Source organism: Annulohypoxylon truncatum, assembly GCF_022578515.1.
Source record: "Annulohypoxylon truncatum strain CBS 140777 unplaced genomic scaffold F4807scaffold_4, whole genome shotgun sequence".
Taxonomy (NCBI): Eukaryota; Fungi; Ascomycota; class Sordariomycetes; order Xylariales; family Hypoxylaceae; genus Annulohypoxylon; species Annulohypoxylon truncatum.
The window spans coordinates 847,986-868,209 of record NW_025953790.1 but is presented as its reverse complement, the minus strand read 5'-3'; the positions used below and the strand labels follow the sequence as shown (position 1 = coordinate 868,209).

The window sequence follows — 20,224 nt, the reverse complement described above, 5'->3', positions numbered from 1 at the left end:
AATTTTGGGCCTTTACGGCTTTGCGTTCTAATTCACCTATTGTTAAAAAAATGGTTTATGTCCAATGTCCAATGTCCTTTGATTATTCCAATTATCCAATTTTTTTGGTCAACACATACATGTGCTAGGCTGTTTATGCCAGGTCCTCTAACAGCTGGACGTGTTAGGATAACAGGATAGCTACCTGATTAGCTATAATTGTCCGCTAGAACGGCCAGAACAGCCCTAGCAGCCCTAGAAGCCTCGGGACATTTTTCCCAGGTGGTATCGAACGTACCTGGTACCTCGAACGGCACGGAAGGAACTTAGAAAGAACTTCGTCGATACTCCCTTGTTAGGTCACAATACAACAACAGTTACCTTAGCTACCTAAAGCCAGGGAAAAAAAAAAGAAAGCATAATCCTGAAGACTCCTCCTACTCTATCAATTACCATTCCCGTAACGGCGACTCCCACCGCGAGTACCGACAGCTCATCATTGACTCTTCTTGAGCCTTCTCCATAAACATGCATCTAGGAATTCGGGTCTAGAATCTAAGCTACCAATTCTATCCTCCCACATCTTTCACACTTGCTCACACCACCTTTTTCACTTTATTCTCAAACTGCGAGCTACATACATACGAAACCACGACGCTACGACGCTACGAAGCTACGAAACTACAAACTACAAGCTATACAAACTACTTACCATTGTATCTTCGTTCATCGCTATCACGACTATCTTACCATTCTACCATCTTACTTACACACTGGGCACATAACATTACATTACATTACATTACGCCGGTTTCCTCTTTTCCCCCCTCCTCTCCCGTTTCGATTTTTCCAACGACGGCGGGCCAGGACCGTCTATCTTTGTGTTTTATTATTTTTCAAACAACATCCACAACACTAGTTCGTACTAGTTTCCACGATACAACTCCAGTCTCTACCGACCTACAGCCCACAGCCTACAGGACCTATCTTGCAAGGATCTGTTACCCTGGGTTCGGGTTACCTGATCTGAATTTGGAAAAAGAATCAAGACAGGCACATCCCACCTTTTTCAAGCCCCTGCTACTACCCTGCCCACCCATACGAATTCCTTGTCTCTACTTACATAGTAGCAACTTACTTTTACATACATACTTCCTTTCGACTTTTTGTGCAACACGCTACTACTTTTGAGATCCTCCGACCTTTCTACAACAACACCTCCTTTATACCTTTATACAATCTTCCAAGGTTGTCCTTCACACAGTAAACATACGCTCGTTTGCAATTGTCTTTTTATTAACCCCCAACCCCCCGTGAGGCCATAAGGGTTACCCACCGCATTGTACCCCCCTAGTCTCTTAGGAGAGGGCAAGCTTCATCAGTCGGTCTATCTGATAGTACTGTTCAGCTTGCTTCACCTACGCCTACACCCACGCTCACGCCCACGCCAGGCCATAACCATCAAAGGGTCCCCCCCCGCTGTGCCAGCACTGCACCTACTTATTTTTTCTTATCCCCTGGTGCAGATCCTGGCTAGACCGAAGCAGTGCCTCATCGTCACTTGCTCGCTCATAGACCACTTTCAGAACAAGGAGTCCCTACCTTTTTTTTTCTCCGTCTCCGTCTAGGTACGCTAGTCTCGAGTCAGTCCGCCAGAGTGTGCAGAGTGTGGCTTTCGCCACTAACACCGTCTGGTGACCAAGCCCCACCAGAACATGGACTCGGTATCCCACTAACTCGAGCCGAGCATAGAACACTTGACCTTCAATTCTTGTTGATTTCTTGAACCTTGGAAACCCGACAGTCACCAGTCTTTCCGTAGGCCAGAGCAATTTGCAAGTCAGGCAGTTCCGGGCTCTGCTGCTTGAAGCAATTGGGGGGTCGTGATCTTGTGCAGCTGCGGCAATGACCCAGTACAAGCACTGCCGTCAGTAATATGTACGTCAAGCACGCCTTGCAGCATGCAGTGCAATGCCCTCGTCCGATTTGCACGGCTCTTATGTATCCTGCGAATATCTATGCTGACTCGCACGTTTCACAGACCAAGATGGCTGAAGTCATCATCAGCCCTCCCGACTCCCCGGCGGAGAGAGTGCGAGACGTTACTCAGTATCTCTATCCGGACCTCCTGCTTCTGGCTTTTATCGCCATCGGCGCCACTCATTCCGTCTACACCGCTATGCGTAAGGAAGATGTAGTCGTGCCTACTGTCACAGGTCCTGGCGGCAAGCCGTTGCCCGTCACTAAGAGGAGAAGGTCTGAAGATGATGCGACAGAAACCGATTTCACTCCTCACGCCAGGAGGTTCTTCCAATGCTCCATGATCTTGGCGACATTGACATTTCTTGCTACCGGTGGTGCAATTGCCGCGCGCGCTCTAATTCACAGGAGCGCAGATGGCCAACATGGATGGTGGTGCGGCGAGCCGAAAACCGTAAGCAATTAGAACTCCCACTAATTTACATCTGATAATGCAGTCAGCTAACCCTTCGCCTTTTGACAATTGCATAGGTCTTTGTCCTTGGTTCGGCCTTTCTTTACGTCTACTTGACGTTGACTATGTTCGACTGGAAAAGTAGCCCGAGCTTGGTCCATATCCTAACGTGGAGCTTCGCGCTTTGTGGTGAGGTTATCATCTTTGTCTGCGACGCAATCATTCTGTCTCGCCCCCACAAAGTCATGACCAATCTCAATCGCGATAAGTATGTGATTGTGGACGAGGTAGACAAGTGGGACATAATTGATCTCGGCCTGTCTGCGGGCCGGATCGCTCTTCTTACAGGCATGATAGTAGTGTATTCTACTATCGTATTGCTGAGAAGTCGGGCCGAGCTAGAGAAGTATGAGCAGGGACAAGAATACGACTATGAAGCTGACGAAGCCACCCCTCTACTTAATGGCGAAGCAAACGGCTATCGCACAAACGGTCATTCTCCCCATCCGGGCGCCAACGGTTCCGCCACCGCCAACACTGACGGTGCTGCCGATGCGAGCCATCCCATGGTCGACGAGGATGCCGGGTTTTATCGACCGGAGAAGCTACCGCATACCACTTGGTTTGAGTATCTGCGGGGTTATTCCGTCTTCTTCCCGTATATGTGGCCTAATAAGCAATTTCGGCTGCAAATCATTGTTGTGGTTTGCTTCTTCCTGCTGGCCCTGCAGCGATGGGTGAATATCATGGTTCCCTACCAAATTGGTATCGTCACAAATCAGCTCTCCGGAGACGATCTCGAGAAGGGAGAGCCGCTCATCATGCCTTGGGTCTCGCTCGGACTGCTCATCCTGTACAAGCTACTCCAAGGACCGTCCGGGCTCTTAGGGTCTCTCAGGTCGCTGTTGTGGATCCCCGTTTCCCAGCACACGTACCGAGCTCTCACTACGTCGGCGTTTGAGCATGTTCATTCCCTGAGCCTTGACTTCCACCTGGGCAAGAGGACTGGAGAGGTGCTCTCCGCGTTGAACAAAGGTTCCTCGGTCAATGCTTTCCTCGAACAGGTCACGTTCCAGGTCTTTCCGATGCTCATCGACTTGTTTGTAGCTATCAGCTATTTCTACGTCAGATTTGATGCCGTTTACGCCGTCATCGTTTGCTCAATTACATTCTATTATCTGTTTTTGACAATAAGAATGGCCTCCAAGACCGCAGATCAAAGACGAGCGATGTCTAATGCGGACAGAGAAGAAGAAGCGGTTAAGAACGACTCGATCATCTCATATGAGACGGTTAAGTATTTCAATGCGGAAGACTTCGAATTCAATCGCTACAGGGAAGCTATTCAGAATTTTCAAGCTGCGGAGGCTAGAGTCACGTGGAGCATAAGCACGATGAATATCTGCCAGTCATTGGTTTTCATGATCGGGATGTTGGTTGCTATGATGCTTGGCGCGTACCAAGTAACGATGGGTAGCCGCAAAGTGGGAGACTTCGTTACTTTGATGACCTATTTAGGCCAGCTGCAGGGTCCGCTCAACTTTTTCGGAACCTTCTACCGCACCGTACAGCAAGCTATGATATCTGGAGAGCGGCTATTGGAACTGTTTAAGCAGCGCCCTACCGTCGTTGACCGCCCTGGCGCCGCCAATGTTACCTCGTGCGAAGGTCGTGTCGAATTCTCTAAGGTCAAATTCGCATACGACAAAAGAAAGCCGGCACTGAGGAACTTGACGTTCACGTGCGAACCTGGCACGACTACGGCACTTGTCGGCGAATCAGGCGGCGGCAAGTCCACTCTATTCCGATTGATGTATCGCTACTTCAACTGTCAAGAGGGGAACATCAGGATCGATGGCCGCGACATCAAGGATGTCACGATTGATTCTGTTCGACGCTACATAGGAGTAGTGCCGCAAGATACGGTCCTGTTTAACGACACGCTCATGTATAACCTGCGATATGCCAACCAGAATGCGACTGACGACGACATCATGGCGGCTTGCCAAGCTGCCAGCATTCACGAGAGGATTATGTCATTCCCGGATGGTTATAACACTAAGGTGGGCGAGCGTGGCCTACGCTTGAGTGGCGGTGAGAAGCAAAGGGTGGCCATTGCGCGGACGCTACTCAAGAATCCTAAGATCATCATGCTGGACGAGGCCACCTCGGCACTTGACAGCCACACGGAACAGCAGATTCAGTCCCGACTCGCCAATATCGGCCGTGGACGTACACTACTAATCATTGCGTAAGTTTTTTTATCTGTTATTTTATATCTTTACATATATATTTTTATTCCCCTCTTCCGAGACCGTTTCGTCTATAGCGTTTCCGTAACCGGCCCAACTGACCGCCTTTAGGCATCGTCTTTCAACAATTACCCATGCGGACCAAATCCTTGTCTTACATCAAGGGACCATCGTCGAGAAGGGCACTCACGAAAAGCTGCTTGAGCTCAATGGTCGATACGCATCCATGTGGAATCGGCAAGCGAAAGCCGAAAAGGCAGCCGAGGATGCGCGTAACGCAACCCGAAAGGCTGAAAAGCTTTTGCGCAAGGCTAATATTCCATCTGCTTCCGGTGATCATCACACCCGAAACGAACATTCTAATGGCAACGACGACTCAAGCAGCTCGTCTGACGAATCGACGACCCCCAATCGACTCAGCGTTCAGTTCGAATCTACAACGTCGGCTGAAGTCTCTGCTCGATCGACCCACTAATCATTAATGTCCAATGACTTGGACTAGATTCATGTCCATATTCCCAATTTTATGCGATATATACTTAGTTATTGCTAATGAGCTTCCCCACGAGCTTCTCACATCCCAGGAATACCGGGGCACACTTTGCATTACAGACGGCGTTGGTGGCATATACACAAAAAGAACCCCTCTACACCAGAGGCTCTCGGCGGCTTTGCATTTCCGGCTCTCACGATTCTTCGCAACGATACCAAAAGACTTACGTCGTCCTGTCTTATTTAATTCAGCATCGTTGTTTGCAAAACATACGATCGGTCATGGCCTTTACGCACACGAAAAAGTTCCGGCAAAGGCGGGATGGAATAGGAAGGGACGGAAACGGAAACAAACCAATGCTAAGGGGGGGATTGGAGGAAGGTTTTTGATTCTACACTTTTTTTTTTTTGCTTTCATTTTCTGGTTCCGGTTTTAGTCAGTCAGTCGGGTTGCTACGCTTCGAATTTTTCTTCTTTTTTCTTTCCTTGCTATTTTCCTCACGGAAAGGTGATAAGAAGGTTACCACCATAATGAGATGATGACTGGCAGCATTAGCAGGCGTGATGAGAGATGAGATTTGCGGCAGGGGTGATGTGGTTACCATTTGCAAATGACTTAGACGCTATAGGTGGCTTTACTTTCCATCCGTAATGGACCGACTGTTAATACCGAAGAACCCCTTTGCAGTCGGGGTTGCAATGACTTCGCTTACACTTTACATGTTTCAGCGGGATTATCCGCTATCGGTGCTTTTATGTTGTAACTCGTCGCAAGTGAGGCTGATGGCGATGATGCGTCTCCGCGCCCCTAACTTACCTTCCCCAGATTGCTTAGGCTCCGTCGGCACAAATTTGGGATGACGTTGCAGCCGTCTAGAATTTCCAACCCAGGGATTCCAAATAACAAAAAACGTTCCGGGATGCGGCTCAGGCCGGTAAAGGCTCCCGATCTGCCATGATGGCTAATATAACTCGAACCGAACCCCCTTGTTTCTCCAGGGCTCCCTTTTTTTTTGTGCGCCTACTCCTTCCGGCTCCGGCCAGGGTCGCATTTTGAACTTTTCTCTTCCCAATTTTCTTTCCTTCGTGCGTCCTCACCTAAGCATGGAGGGGCAAGGTTTTTTTTCGGCGCACCATGAAAAGCGCGTTCCTGCAGATGCGGTACTCCGGTTTAAACTACAACAACCCCCCCTGCAACGTTGCTTGCTTTCTCAGGGAAAAGAAAAGAACGTGGTAGAATAAACTAGGATTGCATATAAGCCCGGGGGGTGCCGGGGGGGTGCGTTGATGAGATGGGGATGAGCGGACGGACAGGACGGGATGGCGGTAATGTATGTATGTAATAATGTAATGTCATGTTCATGCCATGTAATGGCAGGTACATTACATGGATAGGTATGTATACATGGTAGTATAGAATTAGAATTAGAACGTGTACTTGGACGGGTACTTTAAGCGGAGGTAGAGGGAGACGTGTGTTGCGTGTACCTACCCAGAGAAGGCAAGGTAGGTGAGGGTTATGGCCAACTTTACTACCTAGGTAGGCTAGGTGAGTTTGTTGAATGTGGAGGGGACCCCGGTGAGGGCGTGTAAAATACGTAAATACCCCTCGGTGAGCAAGGGGGTTTTCTACGTACATACATACATACTTACATACGCTACTATGTAGGACTGAGGTAGGTAGGCATTTTGGAACATGGGGGAAGCGGCTTCTGCGTAATAATACATACATACGTGCGTCTTGGGGCACGTCCTACATATCTAGTACGTGACATAACATACCTTGACCTTGACCTTGACCTTACCTACCTGCCCTTCCAAGGGTATTTCCCCAGGTCTCGTGGCTTTCTGCTTTTTGGGGGGGTTTGGGGTCCGGAACCACGTTGCGCGAAGTTATATATATCCGCTTAAACCCCTTTATTTCTACGTACATGACGTATCTATCGCGGCTTCACGTGGATAATCCACGTTTCGTTCGGTGTGCCGTCCGCGGCGGCGCTCGTGCCCGCGGTCCCTTAAGGTAGGGATGAGGATAGGGAGAGAGGGATGAGGATAGATGGCTCGTTCTGCTTGGTCGACATCGGTGAAGTCGGCGACAAACAGTAAACAGCAAACAAACGATACGTACATATGTAGGTTCTTGGTATGCGCACACATAACAGCTAGGCAAACTAACGACGGGGCCCGGCTGCGAATAGTAGAGTCTAGAGTCTGCTCCGTCAGTTCTACATTACCTACCTAGGTAAAGAATCGACAGGACCTCAAAGCCCGAAGCTCACGAGACCCCTATGCTTTCCTTCGTTCTCCGTAGTGGCTATGCCGGATAGAGGAAGGAATCTTCACGAAGTATCACACTATGCGCCATGTTTCTGCCGAGCACTTCTCACATTTGCGGTATGAGCACGGGACCTGCCGTGCCTATAATGCTGTCTATATATCCACTTGTGGCCACGGAAGGGACGGAAAATATGTATATAGGGTTCAAGGGTTTCATTTCGGTAGGCGGACATTCGCAAACGTCCGTCCGTCCCGCCTGTCATTAAGAATTATGTAAAAGGTTTGTGGAGGTTCCAACTATCGTACTCAGGAAGCGAAGGAACATGATCGTCGTGCTCTTTCTCATCCCGTCATGCTATGCTCATCGTTTGGTCAAAAATCCCGGATACTTCACTTCCCCTTTCTCTTCCTTCGCTAGCGTTCCGAATATCTAGACACCCATTCCCGCAGCGCTCGGAAACAAGCTCGCGAGCGGCGGGTGAGATATCAGACTGATCAAATCGGACTCGTTAACCTCATTCTCGCGCTTCTCATCCCCGAGCCTCGTACCCAAGAGACCAAGCAATTTCCACGTGCGCCGTTTCCATGACCTACGAGCGAATGGCTTGGGATGCTAAACCCGTTTCCCGAACGCCTGTACCCATGATGATTTGATGAAGTGGCCAGGGGACGTTACTTGTGCTTGTCCTCCCAGTGAGCTATGCATCAGATGTCGCAGATGTCTCGTCTACGTCTGCCGTATATGCTCGAGTCCAGTGTCGCATTACGCATGATAGCCCCATGCGCAACCAAAAAGTTGAAAATTTACAAGCGAATGTCATGAAGTATGGAAGGGCGGGAAGCCAGCAGTTCTCTATCGCGTTGACTTCTTTTTCGACTGCGATGACGCCGCTCCGTTTGGGCGGGCCTTGAGAACACCGTTCGCGTTTCCATTCGTGTTGGCGTCGCCGTTAAGCAACGGCGTTGCTTCAGTACCCTTGCTTTCGATCGAGTTCGGCTTCTCTGCCTTCTTGCGCTCTAGCTCCTCAATCTCAGACTCCTCGGCCTCAGATCGGTCATCGTCCGCCTGGTTGTAGACAACAAATCGATAGCCAATCCTCAAGATGAAGAAAAACCAGAACAGGTTGAGAGCTTGCAGCGACGACAAGAGGGTGAGAGTGATCCAGAAAGCCAACTCGCACTTGTATTGCCCAGTTTCCCAGTTTAGCTCATAGGGTCCGATAGTCTTGAACTCAGTGAAAAGCGAGTACAGAATGCGAAGGTTCAGATAGTGACGTAGATAGGCCCAGGAACACATAAAGACGAAGAAGTAGGGTCCCACGAGAGGATGATCGATGTAGTTGAGACTCTTTGATGTCTATAAGAGTACTCGTCAGTACAGGAAGGGGCAATTTGGGATATTATACCATAGGTCCAACTTACTGCAAGGAAGAAGTCGCTGATGTCGTGCGTGATGTAAACAGCGATACCGAGGTACGTGAAATGGAAACGGTAGCTGAGGGCGATAAGTGTCAAGCTAACGATGTGATGTCCGACGAGCTCCTTGTAATCCTTCCGGGGCTTCTCCATACCGAGCAGGAGAACGATGGCCTGTTGGGCCCAGTAGGCCGCCTGAAATAGGTAGTAGAACTTAAAACCGGCCTCGTGTGTCTTGTGCGGGAAGCCCTCGTACATGCCACGGGTGTTGAAGTACCAAATCGGAGTCTTGCTCATCACGTACATACCAGCCGGTCCCAAGAAACCGAAATAGATGGCAGTGTACATTTGCTCCATGAACCGGGCTTGCTTGCCACGCGATTTTAAGCCAGCATATTTAGCAAGGGGTCGGAGGAGCTCTTGCATGATGAACTCGCGCGTGAACGAGAGCACAACGGTATAGAAAACTACAAAAGCAATATCCCATAGTCCCTTTCCATATTGCACGGGTGTGTCGGGGTCGGCACCAGGCTCGCGAGGGAGCTTGTAGGAGAGGAAGATGAAGTGGTAAATAGGATTCGATTCGGTCGGATTGATAGCCAACAGCGACAAAAAGATTGTCAGAATAACAAGGGGCAAGACCCAAGTATGCTTGATGGCGAAGTGCTTGCAGCGACGCAGGAAAGACCGCGCTTTTCGACGTTTGGAACCCTTTTTAGAAATATCTTTATTGTCCAAGGGTGACTTTTGTAATTGGCCGTTTACTGAAGTCGAGCTTGAGTTGGAATTGAGTTGTAGATGATCAAGACTCGTTTGAAGACTGGGTGCGCCAGTATCTCCCACCCTAATGTCAGCACCTAGCCCGCTTGACTTCCTACGTCGACGCGCGCCTCCGTCGGCTGCAGAGTGCAATTGATCGGCCGAGGTGTTGAGAATAGGAAAAGGCTCGGACGGAGACATTGTCGCAGAGTCGAGCCCGTTGTGAAAGTAGCTTAGGTTGGAGAGGCGGAAGGCCGGGAGCGGATTTAGGAGGTTAGACACCAAATAGATAGGATTGAATGTGAAAGTTAGATGACGGTAGGATGCTACTAGGTAATTGTTACGGCTGACTGGCCTAGTAATTCTGCTTGGACGAACCACGAACCCACCTATCTAGAAGGATCCCAGGATGCTTAAGGAGCGAAAGCAGTCTAGGACCAAGTTTGATAGGCGCGGGAGGATTTGAATTGAGGTTGAGAGAAGAAAGAAGAGGAGTAAAAGTTGCGGTGGTGAAAGTGGTGGTAGTGTTGTTCAAGGGTGTTCAAGGTTAGACAATCCAGTTAATTGATAGACCGTTAATTAACCCCGTTAAGTAGGTAGCGTTATTGACAAAGGAGATGAGCAATAAAACTTTTTATACTTCCTACATACATAAACATACATAAATGGACCCTTCTTTCCTCTGCCTGAGCCTCAGGGAAGCATATGACAGTCACTAACTTTAATGAGTACTAGGATCCAACCAGCGGTTCCTTATCTCTGATTGGCTAACTCTACCGCCAAGACACACTACCGCTCCTTAGTACATAGCACGTTAGCCCCCTTTCTGCCGGCTTTGAGTTGACGGCAGGGTAAAATAAATTTCGTCAGCAAAAGTTTTGCATTATTTGACATTAGCAAGTATTAAATGACTATAGCATCCGATTATAAGTTCTCGTTAACTACATACCTAGGTTCACCTTTAAACAACTTGTCCTCAGGGTGGAGTGTCCCTCGGAAACAATTTCTCTCAATAATGCACATAGGTGCTTATGAAACATGTGCTGATCACTGGGTCTAATTCTTACTACGCCTCTACACCATCTCCTATTAATAGGGGCGCATATCTAACTCCCTTACCGAACAACCCGGACAATATTCCTCAAGTAAACTCAACACCAATTATCAAACACCGAAATATGAATTTGCACGAATTCCGGGCACGCAAGCCCTTTCATGTTGATGTATACATTGCTATGTCACAAATAGCAGCGTCACAAGAGATAACTTTAACTTCTTCCATACAGCAACCCCCCTAGTTAAATAGGAGGCGCTACATACTTAGTAATAACCCGTCTCTTACAGTTAGTATGGCCTAACATCGTAGCCAGCTCAACACTTAGAAGCTGCTGTAACCCATAGCAAGCTAGCTTTGGGGATTGAAGGTTTCTTGTTCAGAAACTTCATCCCGCCTAATTCCAATGCGCCATCGATGCTCCCTCTCACCGTGTCCCGGTGATAATGCTAAATATGTTTGTATATATATACAATAGCCACTGCATCCCGTCGGGTATACTATATGATGGCTTATATAGGTGCAAATGCACCATGAATCAGCCATCTAAATCGCCCAACGTTGAAAGGGCAAGGATATCCTCATTTTTGAAAACCATGCGCCGTAAATGTCATTGCAAAATAAATCCGCTAGACCCCCCCAAAAAGCAACACAAGCGCCACGCTTCATTAGACCACAGAAAGATTAAAATAGACAATGCCAGAGATTTCTATACCGGTGGCGAGGCAGGACTGTGTTCATCCCGCAAAATATCATCTACCGGTCGCCTCTCGCCAGCCATTCTTTCTCGTTGGTCCCCACCCCTATGAGTCGAGGCTGTCAACGAATTGCCTTCGCGTGTGATAGGCGGCCTGCGAAAGGATGGATCACTTCTTTCTGCTGGACTAGGGGTTGTCCTCGATGTAGACGACGCCGTACTATTATTTCTAATCCCACGTGGCGGTGGCATTGACCCGGTTGCTGTGCTTGGAGTCCTAGTCGGGCGGGTTGAGTTCAAACTCGATGGGGCCGGCTGCTCTTGTGATTCGATTTGCAATTCCTCTTCTTCGAGTAACTGTGCCAACGCAGCACCTCGCCGTGGAGGGGCGGGTATGACGGTAACCGGTAAGCTATCCGTATCGGGGGTTGGCCGGATCCTCTCCAGAATCCTCTCTGCTTGCGTCGCTGTAAAAATTTCCATCCGTCCTCGCAAGTCCCATCTACCAACACTGTCGTAGTCTCGTCGTTGCGTGGATTGTTTAGGTGCCGTATGTGGGAGAACCTCTGCAGGAGGTTCCCTTACGGCACGATTAAATGGGTTCAAATTTTGCCAGAGGCCCGTGTTTGCTTCCTTCCTTTCCGGTTCACGCGCTGACGATGGCTGGCGTGATGGAGGACTGCTTCCGGGTTGCCCATTGCCATCTGATACCAGACCTGATACCGGACCTGAAGCTGAGGACGTGGCACTATTACTCCTAGATAATGGGCGTCCAGGTCTGTCGTCTGTAGTTCTCGTAGTTGTCTCCGTAAGAGGTTGATATCGAACCGCGTAAACGGTGCTATCGGCGCTTGCAGTGTCCGTCCTACTTACCGGAGTGACTGCCGGAGGCGGCCGAGGAGGCCACAATGGAGGCTGTAAAAACCGTGTTGTTGATCTGCCCGCCGACGGAACTTGCTGTCTCCTGTCCGGGCTGCTCTCCGATCTCGATCTAACACGGCTAGCAATAGACGACATAGCTGGCCACATATTGCTTCGACCGCCAAACGACGAGCTGTTGCCGCTATCTCCCTCGTCAAACTCCTCCTCGTCGCTCTTTTTCTTATTCTTCCGCCGTCGAGGCCAAGACAGATCCGAAGGGAAAACCTCCATCATTTCATCGCCATCAAAAACTTCTCGTCCGAGAACTCCGTCCTTCTTCTCTTCACGTTCCAACGCTTCAATTCGTTCGACCCATTCCCACACAACAACGCTAGCTGCAGCTGCGCCTACCCATCTAACGTAATCACCCCATCCGGTAAACTCAGGCTCTGCGATATCGAGGACGAAAAAGACGACGGGAACAAGAATCGATATGATAGAAAGTGTGGCCATCAAACAAATATTCTTCATCAAGGGGTGGTAAAAGGCATATCGCTTCTTCATAAGAGAATAATAGAGAACCCATGCAGCATATAATAGCCCAAGAGATAGCTGGAAGAGGTAGCTCAGTGCCGGCACCGCATCTGTGAAACTGCGTGGCCTAGTGTTACCCTGCTTCGTATAATGAAAGCTATTCAGGGCACCAAAAATGACGTCCAACGTGATAAGCGAGAAGGCCGTCCATTTTATGATAACCTTTTCGCGCTGCCGGGGAAATAGTCGTATGAGCGTCTGAGCTTGTGCCAGCCAGAGGAAGGTATCAGATATTAATTGAATGACTTTTAACTGGGTTCCCCCTAATACATCGTCCTGAAGCTGCTGCGCATTTTGTATTCCCCACGCGTATTGTTCCTCGGCGACGCGGAAAGTATCCGCTGTAGCAATGGTTAGCGAAATAGCGACTGTTAAAGCCGCGACTTTTTGTAGCCACGGGCGACCACCGATACTGATGCCGTTCGAGGGTCCATTCGTAAAACCACGTCGGCCCAAAACAACTACTCCGCCGTCAAGAAAGGATCGTGGCGCGATAAAAAGCATGATAAGAAGCAAGTAGGCCAAAACAGTCGTTGCAGCTAAGGCATAGCATTGGGGAAATATCGAAGCATAAAATGGGTCGCGAAGGTCGGAGAACTGTGGATTAGAGGCAGATGTTGTTTGGTCCAAATCAAATCCTCCATTCGCGATAATGGCGGGTTGGGCCACCGCGGTAGTCGTACATAGGGGTGAGTAGACAGCGTCGGCCGTCAAGGTCGTCGGGTCGGCTCCTGGAATTGATAATACACCATTTGACGTAATAGTAAAAGGTGCGCAAGATGTCGTGGTAGCCGCCACTCTAGGCGGCAGGATACGCGGCGAATCCATCTCGGATAGACAGGCCAAGCAGCCAGCCGCTTAGGCGACGTAAAGGCACTTGTGATGCTATCGCGAGGCACTCGCCATGGAATTGGGAATAGCCTGCGGAGGCCTTCGAAAACGCGACGGATCGGGTGTTACGTGGTCAATTCGCTCGATTCGGTCGAATCTTACTGGCGATAGGGTGCAGGTACGGATTGCTCGTGTTGCGGTATATATTCGTCTTCGCCCGAGGATTCCGATCGTTTTGGTTTTGGGTTCGGTTTCGCGCAACAGAATTCGATCACTCAATCGGTTCCTTTCCCTCTATCAAAAAATCCTTCAATTATCAATTTTATTTTATTTCTTTCGAGATACCAAAATAATAGTATTAAAGATCTAGATAGTGTAACTGGCGGGGTGATAGTTTTCGTGTGTCTTGAGAAATCGAGGTTATGTCTGGGCGCCCAGAAGTCTTGGTGGAAAAGAAACGGGAGATGGGAGAACTCAAAAAGCCAACGGTGGGAAAAGAGCGAGTCAATCAGTCAGAGTCTGAGAGTTGGAACCTGTCGGGTTGCTTGAACTCGCATCGCAAATGATCCCTGTCGAAGTGGGGAAATGGCATTTAAGATGGTGGCTACCGTTGGGCTAGCTAGACTACCGGGGGCAGCTGGGGTCGGTCAGACTGGATTGGGTGGCAGATATCAATCCATTAAATTAGTGGGCTTTGCCTCCCTTAAAAGTGTACCGTCTCAGAAGGTGTTTAGGAGTTCGGCCAGAGCCATTACCTAACATAGGAGGTCTGCCGCACCTACTTGCATAAAAGCGTACTACCCAGGCTGCCCAGATACGCACCTACCTCACCTACCAACTGAGGTACCTAACTATATCCTCTAGCCTATCACTGTGCAACATACTACTATAGGTAGTCAGTCCAGGGTATCCATGGATGAATCGAACATATCGAACAAATCCGCGACTTTGGTACATATCATCCCAACCATCCCACATACAGAAACAGAAACAGAAGCAAGGAACAGAAAACAAATATTCGCAATGACAGCGCGATAACGGAAACCAAACAAACGACCGAATTTCTTAGCATTACTAGTATGACCTAAGCATCGATATATTTCGACCTCTCTCGACCCTACCTCGCCAAAAGTACACGATTCTTACATAACGAGGTAGTAATACTCGTACACTCGTATGAGCATCGCGATTGTAGTAATCGCAACGTGCAAGACAAGTCAATCAGGACAATCAAGACAATCAGTGTAACGGTCCCGGCAGTTCCCGGAAAGATTTCGACCCCAAATTTGAGAAGCATGACGTCCTCCGAAGCAATTGCCGTGAGCGACGTTCCGCAAACAACGGCGGTCAATATCCAGAGTGTTTGCTTTGCCTATGCATACCTAGGCAGATCGCGCGCGCGGATTCTAATTATACTCGTTTCTATTTGACTAATCTGCACCATCCGTGGGCCTTGGCCGCCTATACACGACCAGCGAAAGCCACATCAACTGGTTTTCATTATTGATTACCCACCCGAAACGGTAATCAGGAGGGTCTCTGTAGGTTGTTCAGCCGAGATCGTTTGTGTAGGGTGACACTGCGTGACAGTCCAACTCGCAACGGTCTGTATAATTCGTTCAACAACTGAACAATTAACAAACTTGACGGCGAAGGGTAGCAAAGCTAAAGCCATAAAGGTACAGTTATGTCAGAAATTCTTCTCGGTTCCGGGCCTATCCGAGTTATCTTCCATAATACAGTCTCCGAGATAAATGAGGGTGCCTACCTAGAATTTGTGAGAAAAGGCATAGCCACCCGGTTTTATATTAGCGCACCAATTATGTGTAGATGTGGAAGTAGGTAGTGTATTGCGCGAAGATTTCATATAACGATGCACGCCGGGGACCACCCCTTTACTGACAAATTTACAGAATACAAAATGCAGCCTGACAGCTTGACAATATTAATATCCATCAGCAATCTACAAAGAGCCTGCATATCCGATCATATCCCAAGTCCGACTAGACCATCAGGTACCCCGCGATCTTCAACAAGTGCCCGTTGCCAAGGGTCCCGAGAACATCTTGCTGCCCCCAGGTCGCGAACTTATGATGGGCAGGTTTCTTGGCGCTTGGCAAAGCTTATTGCTCGTGGATGTCGGCCACGTCGACTTGGCATTATCAACCAAGATCTTTCCCGCCCAAGCATTTCCAGAACTATTTCTTCTTCTCCTTGCAATTGGCAGACAAACCTGACTTCTCTTTAGCCACTTGGCGAAAATGCTTAATTCGAACTTCTCGGACGGCGAAGAGCAGGTCTGGCCGACGATCATACCGACTTCAGGCATCGAGGTCTATGCGAGTTCAAAAGTTAAGAAGACTCAAACTGTCTATGCCGTCTTAGCCATTTGAGCCCGCCACACGATAATAAGTTGAGTGACTTGCTGAATCTCAACCGATGACTGGAAGATGACGATGTATGTCAGATCTCGATCCTGGGATCCGGGTATATCGGCCTGGCTTGAGACCAACCTTGTTATCTAAGACATGAGAATCTAGACCATCGCGATGTTTCCTATCGCTAGTGCAGTAATCCACGATAATAAAGCCGAAAAACGTCGCCGTAAGACATAATGTCCTGTCTATTGCGGCATTATGTCTTGTTGAGAACAGCCGCCAAGACTAGGTCCAAGGCTCCCATTTAGAGAGGCACTATCATCCTAGTACTCAACTCGTTTGCTCTAGCAGGTCTATCATTCCGAAACCACGGGTTTCTCTCCAGATATTGAAATATATTCAACAAGTAGGGATTAGACTAACTCGTGTAGGATACCAAGACCCTAAGAAACATGAGCTTGACCTAGGTATATAGTTACGTTAAGAACTTTGCGTCGTCTCTGCCCAGGGACAGCCATGACTAGATCAGTATGTACCCGATATAAATATAAATAGCATCATAACATAAAGTTTACAATGTTCTTGGGCCTGTACAATGGAGACTACATTTTCCTAGGATCAACCATTCATGGAAGAAAACATCGTCGCAACTTGAAACGACTTACTATAGTCTATAGTTACCAGATTTAGCCCTTCGTCCTATGTCTTTTGTCACTATATCCATGCCGCATCTGGTATACACAGTATGATATAATCTCTATAAGGTAAGATTGTCTCTCACCTTCGGCACTTTAATCCGAGGTCCTACGAACATACTTGAGTGAACACGAAAGGAAAAACGCGCCACCCGAGCCACGAGGATTTCCAACATCTTGGCTCCCTCGCCTTGTCGAACCCCGTATCAAGATTTCCGAGAAGCCTCGATACGACCTCGACGACAAGCAGGTATATACAAACATGCCTACTTCCCTACCTAGGTACATTAATTGCTGTTCCTGGTCCGTATCCGACGCACGGTGTAGATGAAGTGGGAATGTCTTAAGGAACCCTTCCACGGCATTTAGGGCTTTGGCTACATACATGTAGGTATAGTATATGTCAAGCCCAGGTGGCGCAAATAGGCCTTGTCTAGCCCATTCCGCGTCCCCGGGTGTCGAGACAATAAGAACTCAATTTAGATGTACGCGGTACAGACGTGAAACAAGTTTAATGCCTATGAGGTTTTTAATTCTCCGTAGGGCAAGACACAAATCCGAGTGGAATATAGATATCGCCGATATACAGGATCGCTGGCTTGCCTCGTAAGGCCTTGGTATGAGTATGGCTACTTGCATCTCTCTTGGATTTTCTATGTTGGTAGTTGGATAGTTAAAGCCAAGGTTAAAGCCTCACGGGATTACGTCAAGTGTAACTGTTAGATATGTCGTCTCGCCTTGATTTGTTGGTGGCAGTGGCTTTCTTCATGCGATAATTCATAGCAAACCTTACCGCCCTCTGGTAGTGCTTTGACGTGGAGAAAACAATCAACGGAGATAGCGAATAGAGTACACGATAGGGTAAAGTCCGAATCGCAGAGCCCCGTAAGCTGAGTTTTTGATACATTTCCCAGCTGCCTTTTGAGAAATGAGGTTTGTAGTCGAAGTAAGAAATACTGGCTGCCCTTCGACATATGCCTCTTATTATTGTTGTTCAAGGCAGAATGAGTGTTGAATACTGATATAATAATGACGCCTAAACCCTAACAAGAAGTGTCCTCTATACCACCATAGGCTCATCCAAGTTTGTCGAACGGCTTAATTACCCTCGTCCTCTACTACCCCCCAGCCGCTCGTCCCGAAACCATGCCATTAATCCTTCAATTCCAACATATACCTCAACCGATATCACCTTATCCAGGGTCTTGTGTTAAGTCCGTCTTGATAATCAGGTCCTCTCTTCCCCTCAGGTGCATGATAATCGTCACCCCTTCAATTCCCAGATCCTCGTCATCATTCGTAATGTTCTCGTCACCAAGTCCCGTATAATCAACATCTGTACCTCTTAGTGAAGCCCGAGTGGATAGCTCGGCCTTCAGTAACCGGATCTCTGCTGCCAATGCGAGATAACGTTCTTTCCAGTTACATTCGTGGTTCGGAGGAGATATGGGACTCGGACGGTGTATCTCGACGTCCGATGCTTCATCGGAAATCGAGATAGAGTCTCTTCTTAGCCTCAGACTTGAAGCGCGGCCCTCAGACGTGGTGCTCTCATCGATGTCACGTACGATTTGCCTTGGCTGTAGCGGGGAATGACTTGTACGGATCGTGGAACTTAACGCAGACCGTTCATCTTCGCGCATCGTACGAGTGTCGACTCGAAAGTCAGAATATCTAGTTCTAGGCCGGACGGTCTCAGCGCGGGAATGTCCATATATTGAGTGGTGGGTATGACTGGACTTTCCCGAGGTTTGATGAGAATGGCGACCAGTGGATCGAGCGGACGAGGGGCTAAGGAATTCATTCTGTTTGTATCTAGCGTCTTTGACTTGAAGGCGTGTTAGGGAATGTTCACGTCTATGCCTATGCTCATGACGAGAAGATGTCTTCTGATTCACTCTCGGAGAATTCTCGTGGAGTGAAGTTGTTGGTGTCCCTATCATGTGAGAAGATAGTTCGTGACTTGCTGGAGAATGTACATGCGCGGACGAATAATCAAGCCAAGACTCCGGTTTCTGATGCTGTGTGACATGCATTGCTGTGGGCGGAGATGGGGCAGCCATCCGTAAAAGATCGAGACTCGACCTAGTCAACTTGTTGATTGAGTCCCTTGCGGAATGAAACCCATAGGATGAACCCTTCGGATGCTCGACTTTTGTTTCACTCGAGCTCATTACATGAGTGTCCAGCATATGTCTATGGCCCTTTGTATCCACATGGTGTAGTCTAGACCTAGCATCGCCGGCCTCCTTCCTTGGCGTTTTCAGCCATGATGGCGGGCTCAACACACGACCTTTAGGTATAGGTGTTTTGTCCGGTGTATAATCTGCTGCGTCTCTTAATGTGGCAGGACTGGGCTTTCCGTTTACAAAGTTGTGCTCGCCCACTACAGGGCTGCTCGTTATGTCGTGACTATGATGGGAGTGGTGAAACCCCGAATACTGATGCCAGTACTCTATGTTTACGGGTCTCGACGCCTCTTTGCTAGACTGTGAGTTCCTTGGGCGAACAATGGAGGTGTTATCTGATGTTTGCGAACACTTCGGTGAAGCTCTAGATCTTTCTGCCTCATCACTTCGGTATAGAGCACAAGTGATACTATGCCGATACGGGTAATGCCCTTCATGTGTTGCTCTGCATATAGGATTGTCACATTGAATTTTGGTACTAGAAATTCCATGAGTTGGATTATCTGTACTTCGACGAGAACATGCTCGGTAGTGAGATTCTTGAACAGCTGATAGCTCAGCAACGTGAGACTCGGCTGTCGATTCTGTTCTCTTCTTATCTGCGACAACGAAAGGATTTCGTCTCACTGATCGGCTAGATAAGTCCTTCAAGGATCTTACTTCTTCCGTCAAAGGACTAGGAGCTGCTGTTTTCGAAGCAGGAGTCGTCGAACTCTCATCGCCTGCAGTGCCTGGTTCTACTCTGCCGTCGATGCCTCTTCGATGGTGCGATCGTGCCTTATCTGGCTTAAGAGTATGACTTGGAGGGTGCACGAAGCCCTCGTGTGCTCCTTCAGTACCTTTAGGTACTTCACAAACGCATTTTGCGCATAACCGATGCTTACAAGACGAGCAGTGAGTCTGAGACCAAGTTCGTGCAGAACAAATGTGACAGATTCTACAGAATCTCCGGTGGTCGGCAGTCCTATCGCCTAGAAGAGACAGGTCTTCATCGTCAGAAAACCAACCGGTTGGTCGTCCGACGCCATGTTGCTCAAATAATCCACGAGCGAATTTTTGCGATTTGGCCTCTGTAGCTAGAGACGAGGTTTGCGACACTGTCGATACACTTGGTGAGCTTGGCGCTGCCGGTATAGATTTCGTTGTATTTAGAGGTTTGACCCCAAGCGTAGAATGAACGGAATTTTGACTAAGATCGACGTCCTCGAGCGTAGGGAAGGTGTATAGACTAGTGACGGGGCTCGGGATATCGCGCTTCGGAGTACTAAAGAGTCCATGATTGTAATCCTGTCCGACGTGACTTGACTTGGCAGGTC

At 48.6% G+C, this 20,224-nt stretch overlaps 4 protein-coding genes across 4 annotated transcripts; 1 reads left to right on the top strand and 3 right to left on the bottom strand.

The window, feature by feature from the left end:
* Positions 1 to 2,026: 2,026 nt before the first annotated feature.
* On the top strand, positions 2,027 to 4,668 carry F4807DRAFT_450007 (uncharacterized protein; the record flags this gene model as incomplete). Its single annotated transcript, XM_048000079.1, has 2 exons — positions 2,027 to 2,413; positions 2,491 to 4,668. The coding sequence occupies 2 exons, from the start codon at positions 2,027 to 2,029 to the stop codon at positions 4,666 to 4,668; spliced, it is 2,565 nt and encodes an 854-aa protein (XP_047857986.1).
* A 1,227-nt stretch (positions 4,669 to 5,895) lies between these two features.
* F4807DRAFT_411202 (uncharacterized protein) lies at positions 5,896 to 6,951 on the bottom strand. Its single transcript, XM_047996682.1, has one exon. It carries the CDS (start codon positions 6,887 to 6,889, stop codon positions 6,401 to 6,403), a length of 489 nt encoding a protein of 162 aa, XP_047857985.1. The 5' UTR covers positions 6,890 to 6,951; the 3' UTR covers positions 5,896 to 6,400.
* A 1,336-nt stretch (positions 6,952 to 8,287) lies between these two features.
* On the bottom strand, positions 8,288 to 9,810 carry F4807DRAFT_456809 (longevity assurance proteins LAG1/LAC1; the record flags this gene model as incomplete). Its single annotated transcript, XM_048000936.1, has 2 exons — positions 8,288 to 8,791; positions 8,857 to 9,810. 2 exons carry the CDS (start codon positions 9,808 to 9,810, stop codon positions 8,288 to 8,290), a joined length of 1,458 nt encoding a protein of 485 aa, XP_047857984.1.
* A 1,480-nt stretch (positions 9,811 to 11,290) lies between these two features.
* F4807DRAFT_266577 (pH-response regulator protein palH/rim-21) lies at positions 11,291 to 13,937 on the bottom strand. The gene has a single exon (XM_047994533.1). The coding sequence runs from the start codon at positions 13,641 to 13,643 to the stop codon at positions 11,373 to 11,375; it is 2,271 nt and encodes a 756-aa protein (XP_047857983.1). The 5' UTR covers positions 13,644 to 13,937; the 3' UTR covers positions 11,291 to 11,372.
* Positions 13,938 to 20,224: the final 6,287 nt, after the last annotated feature.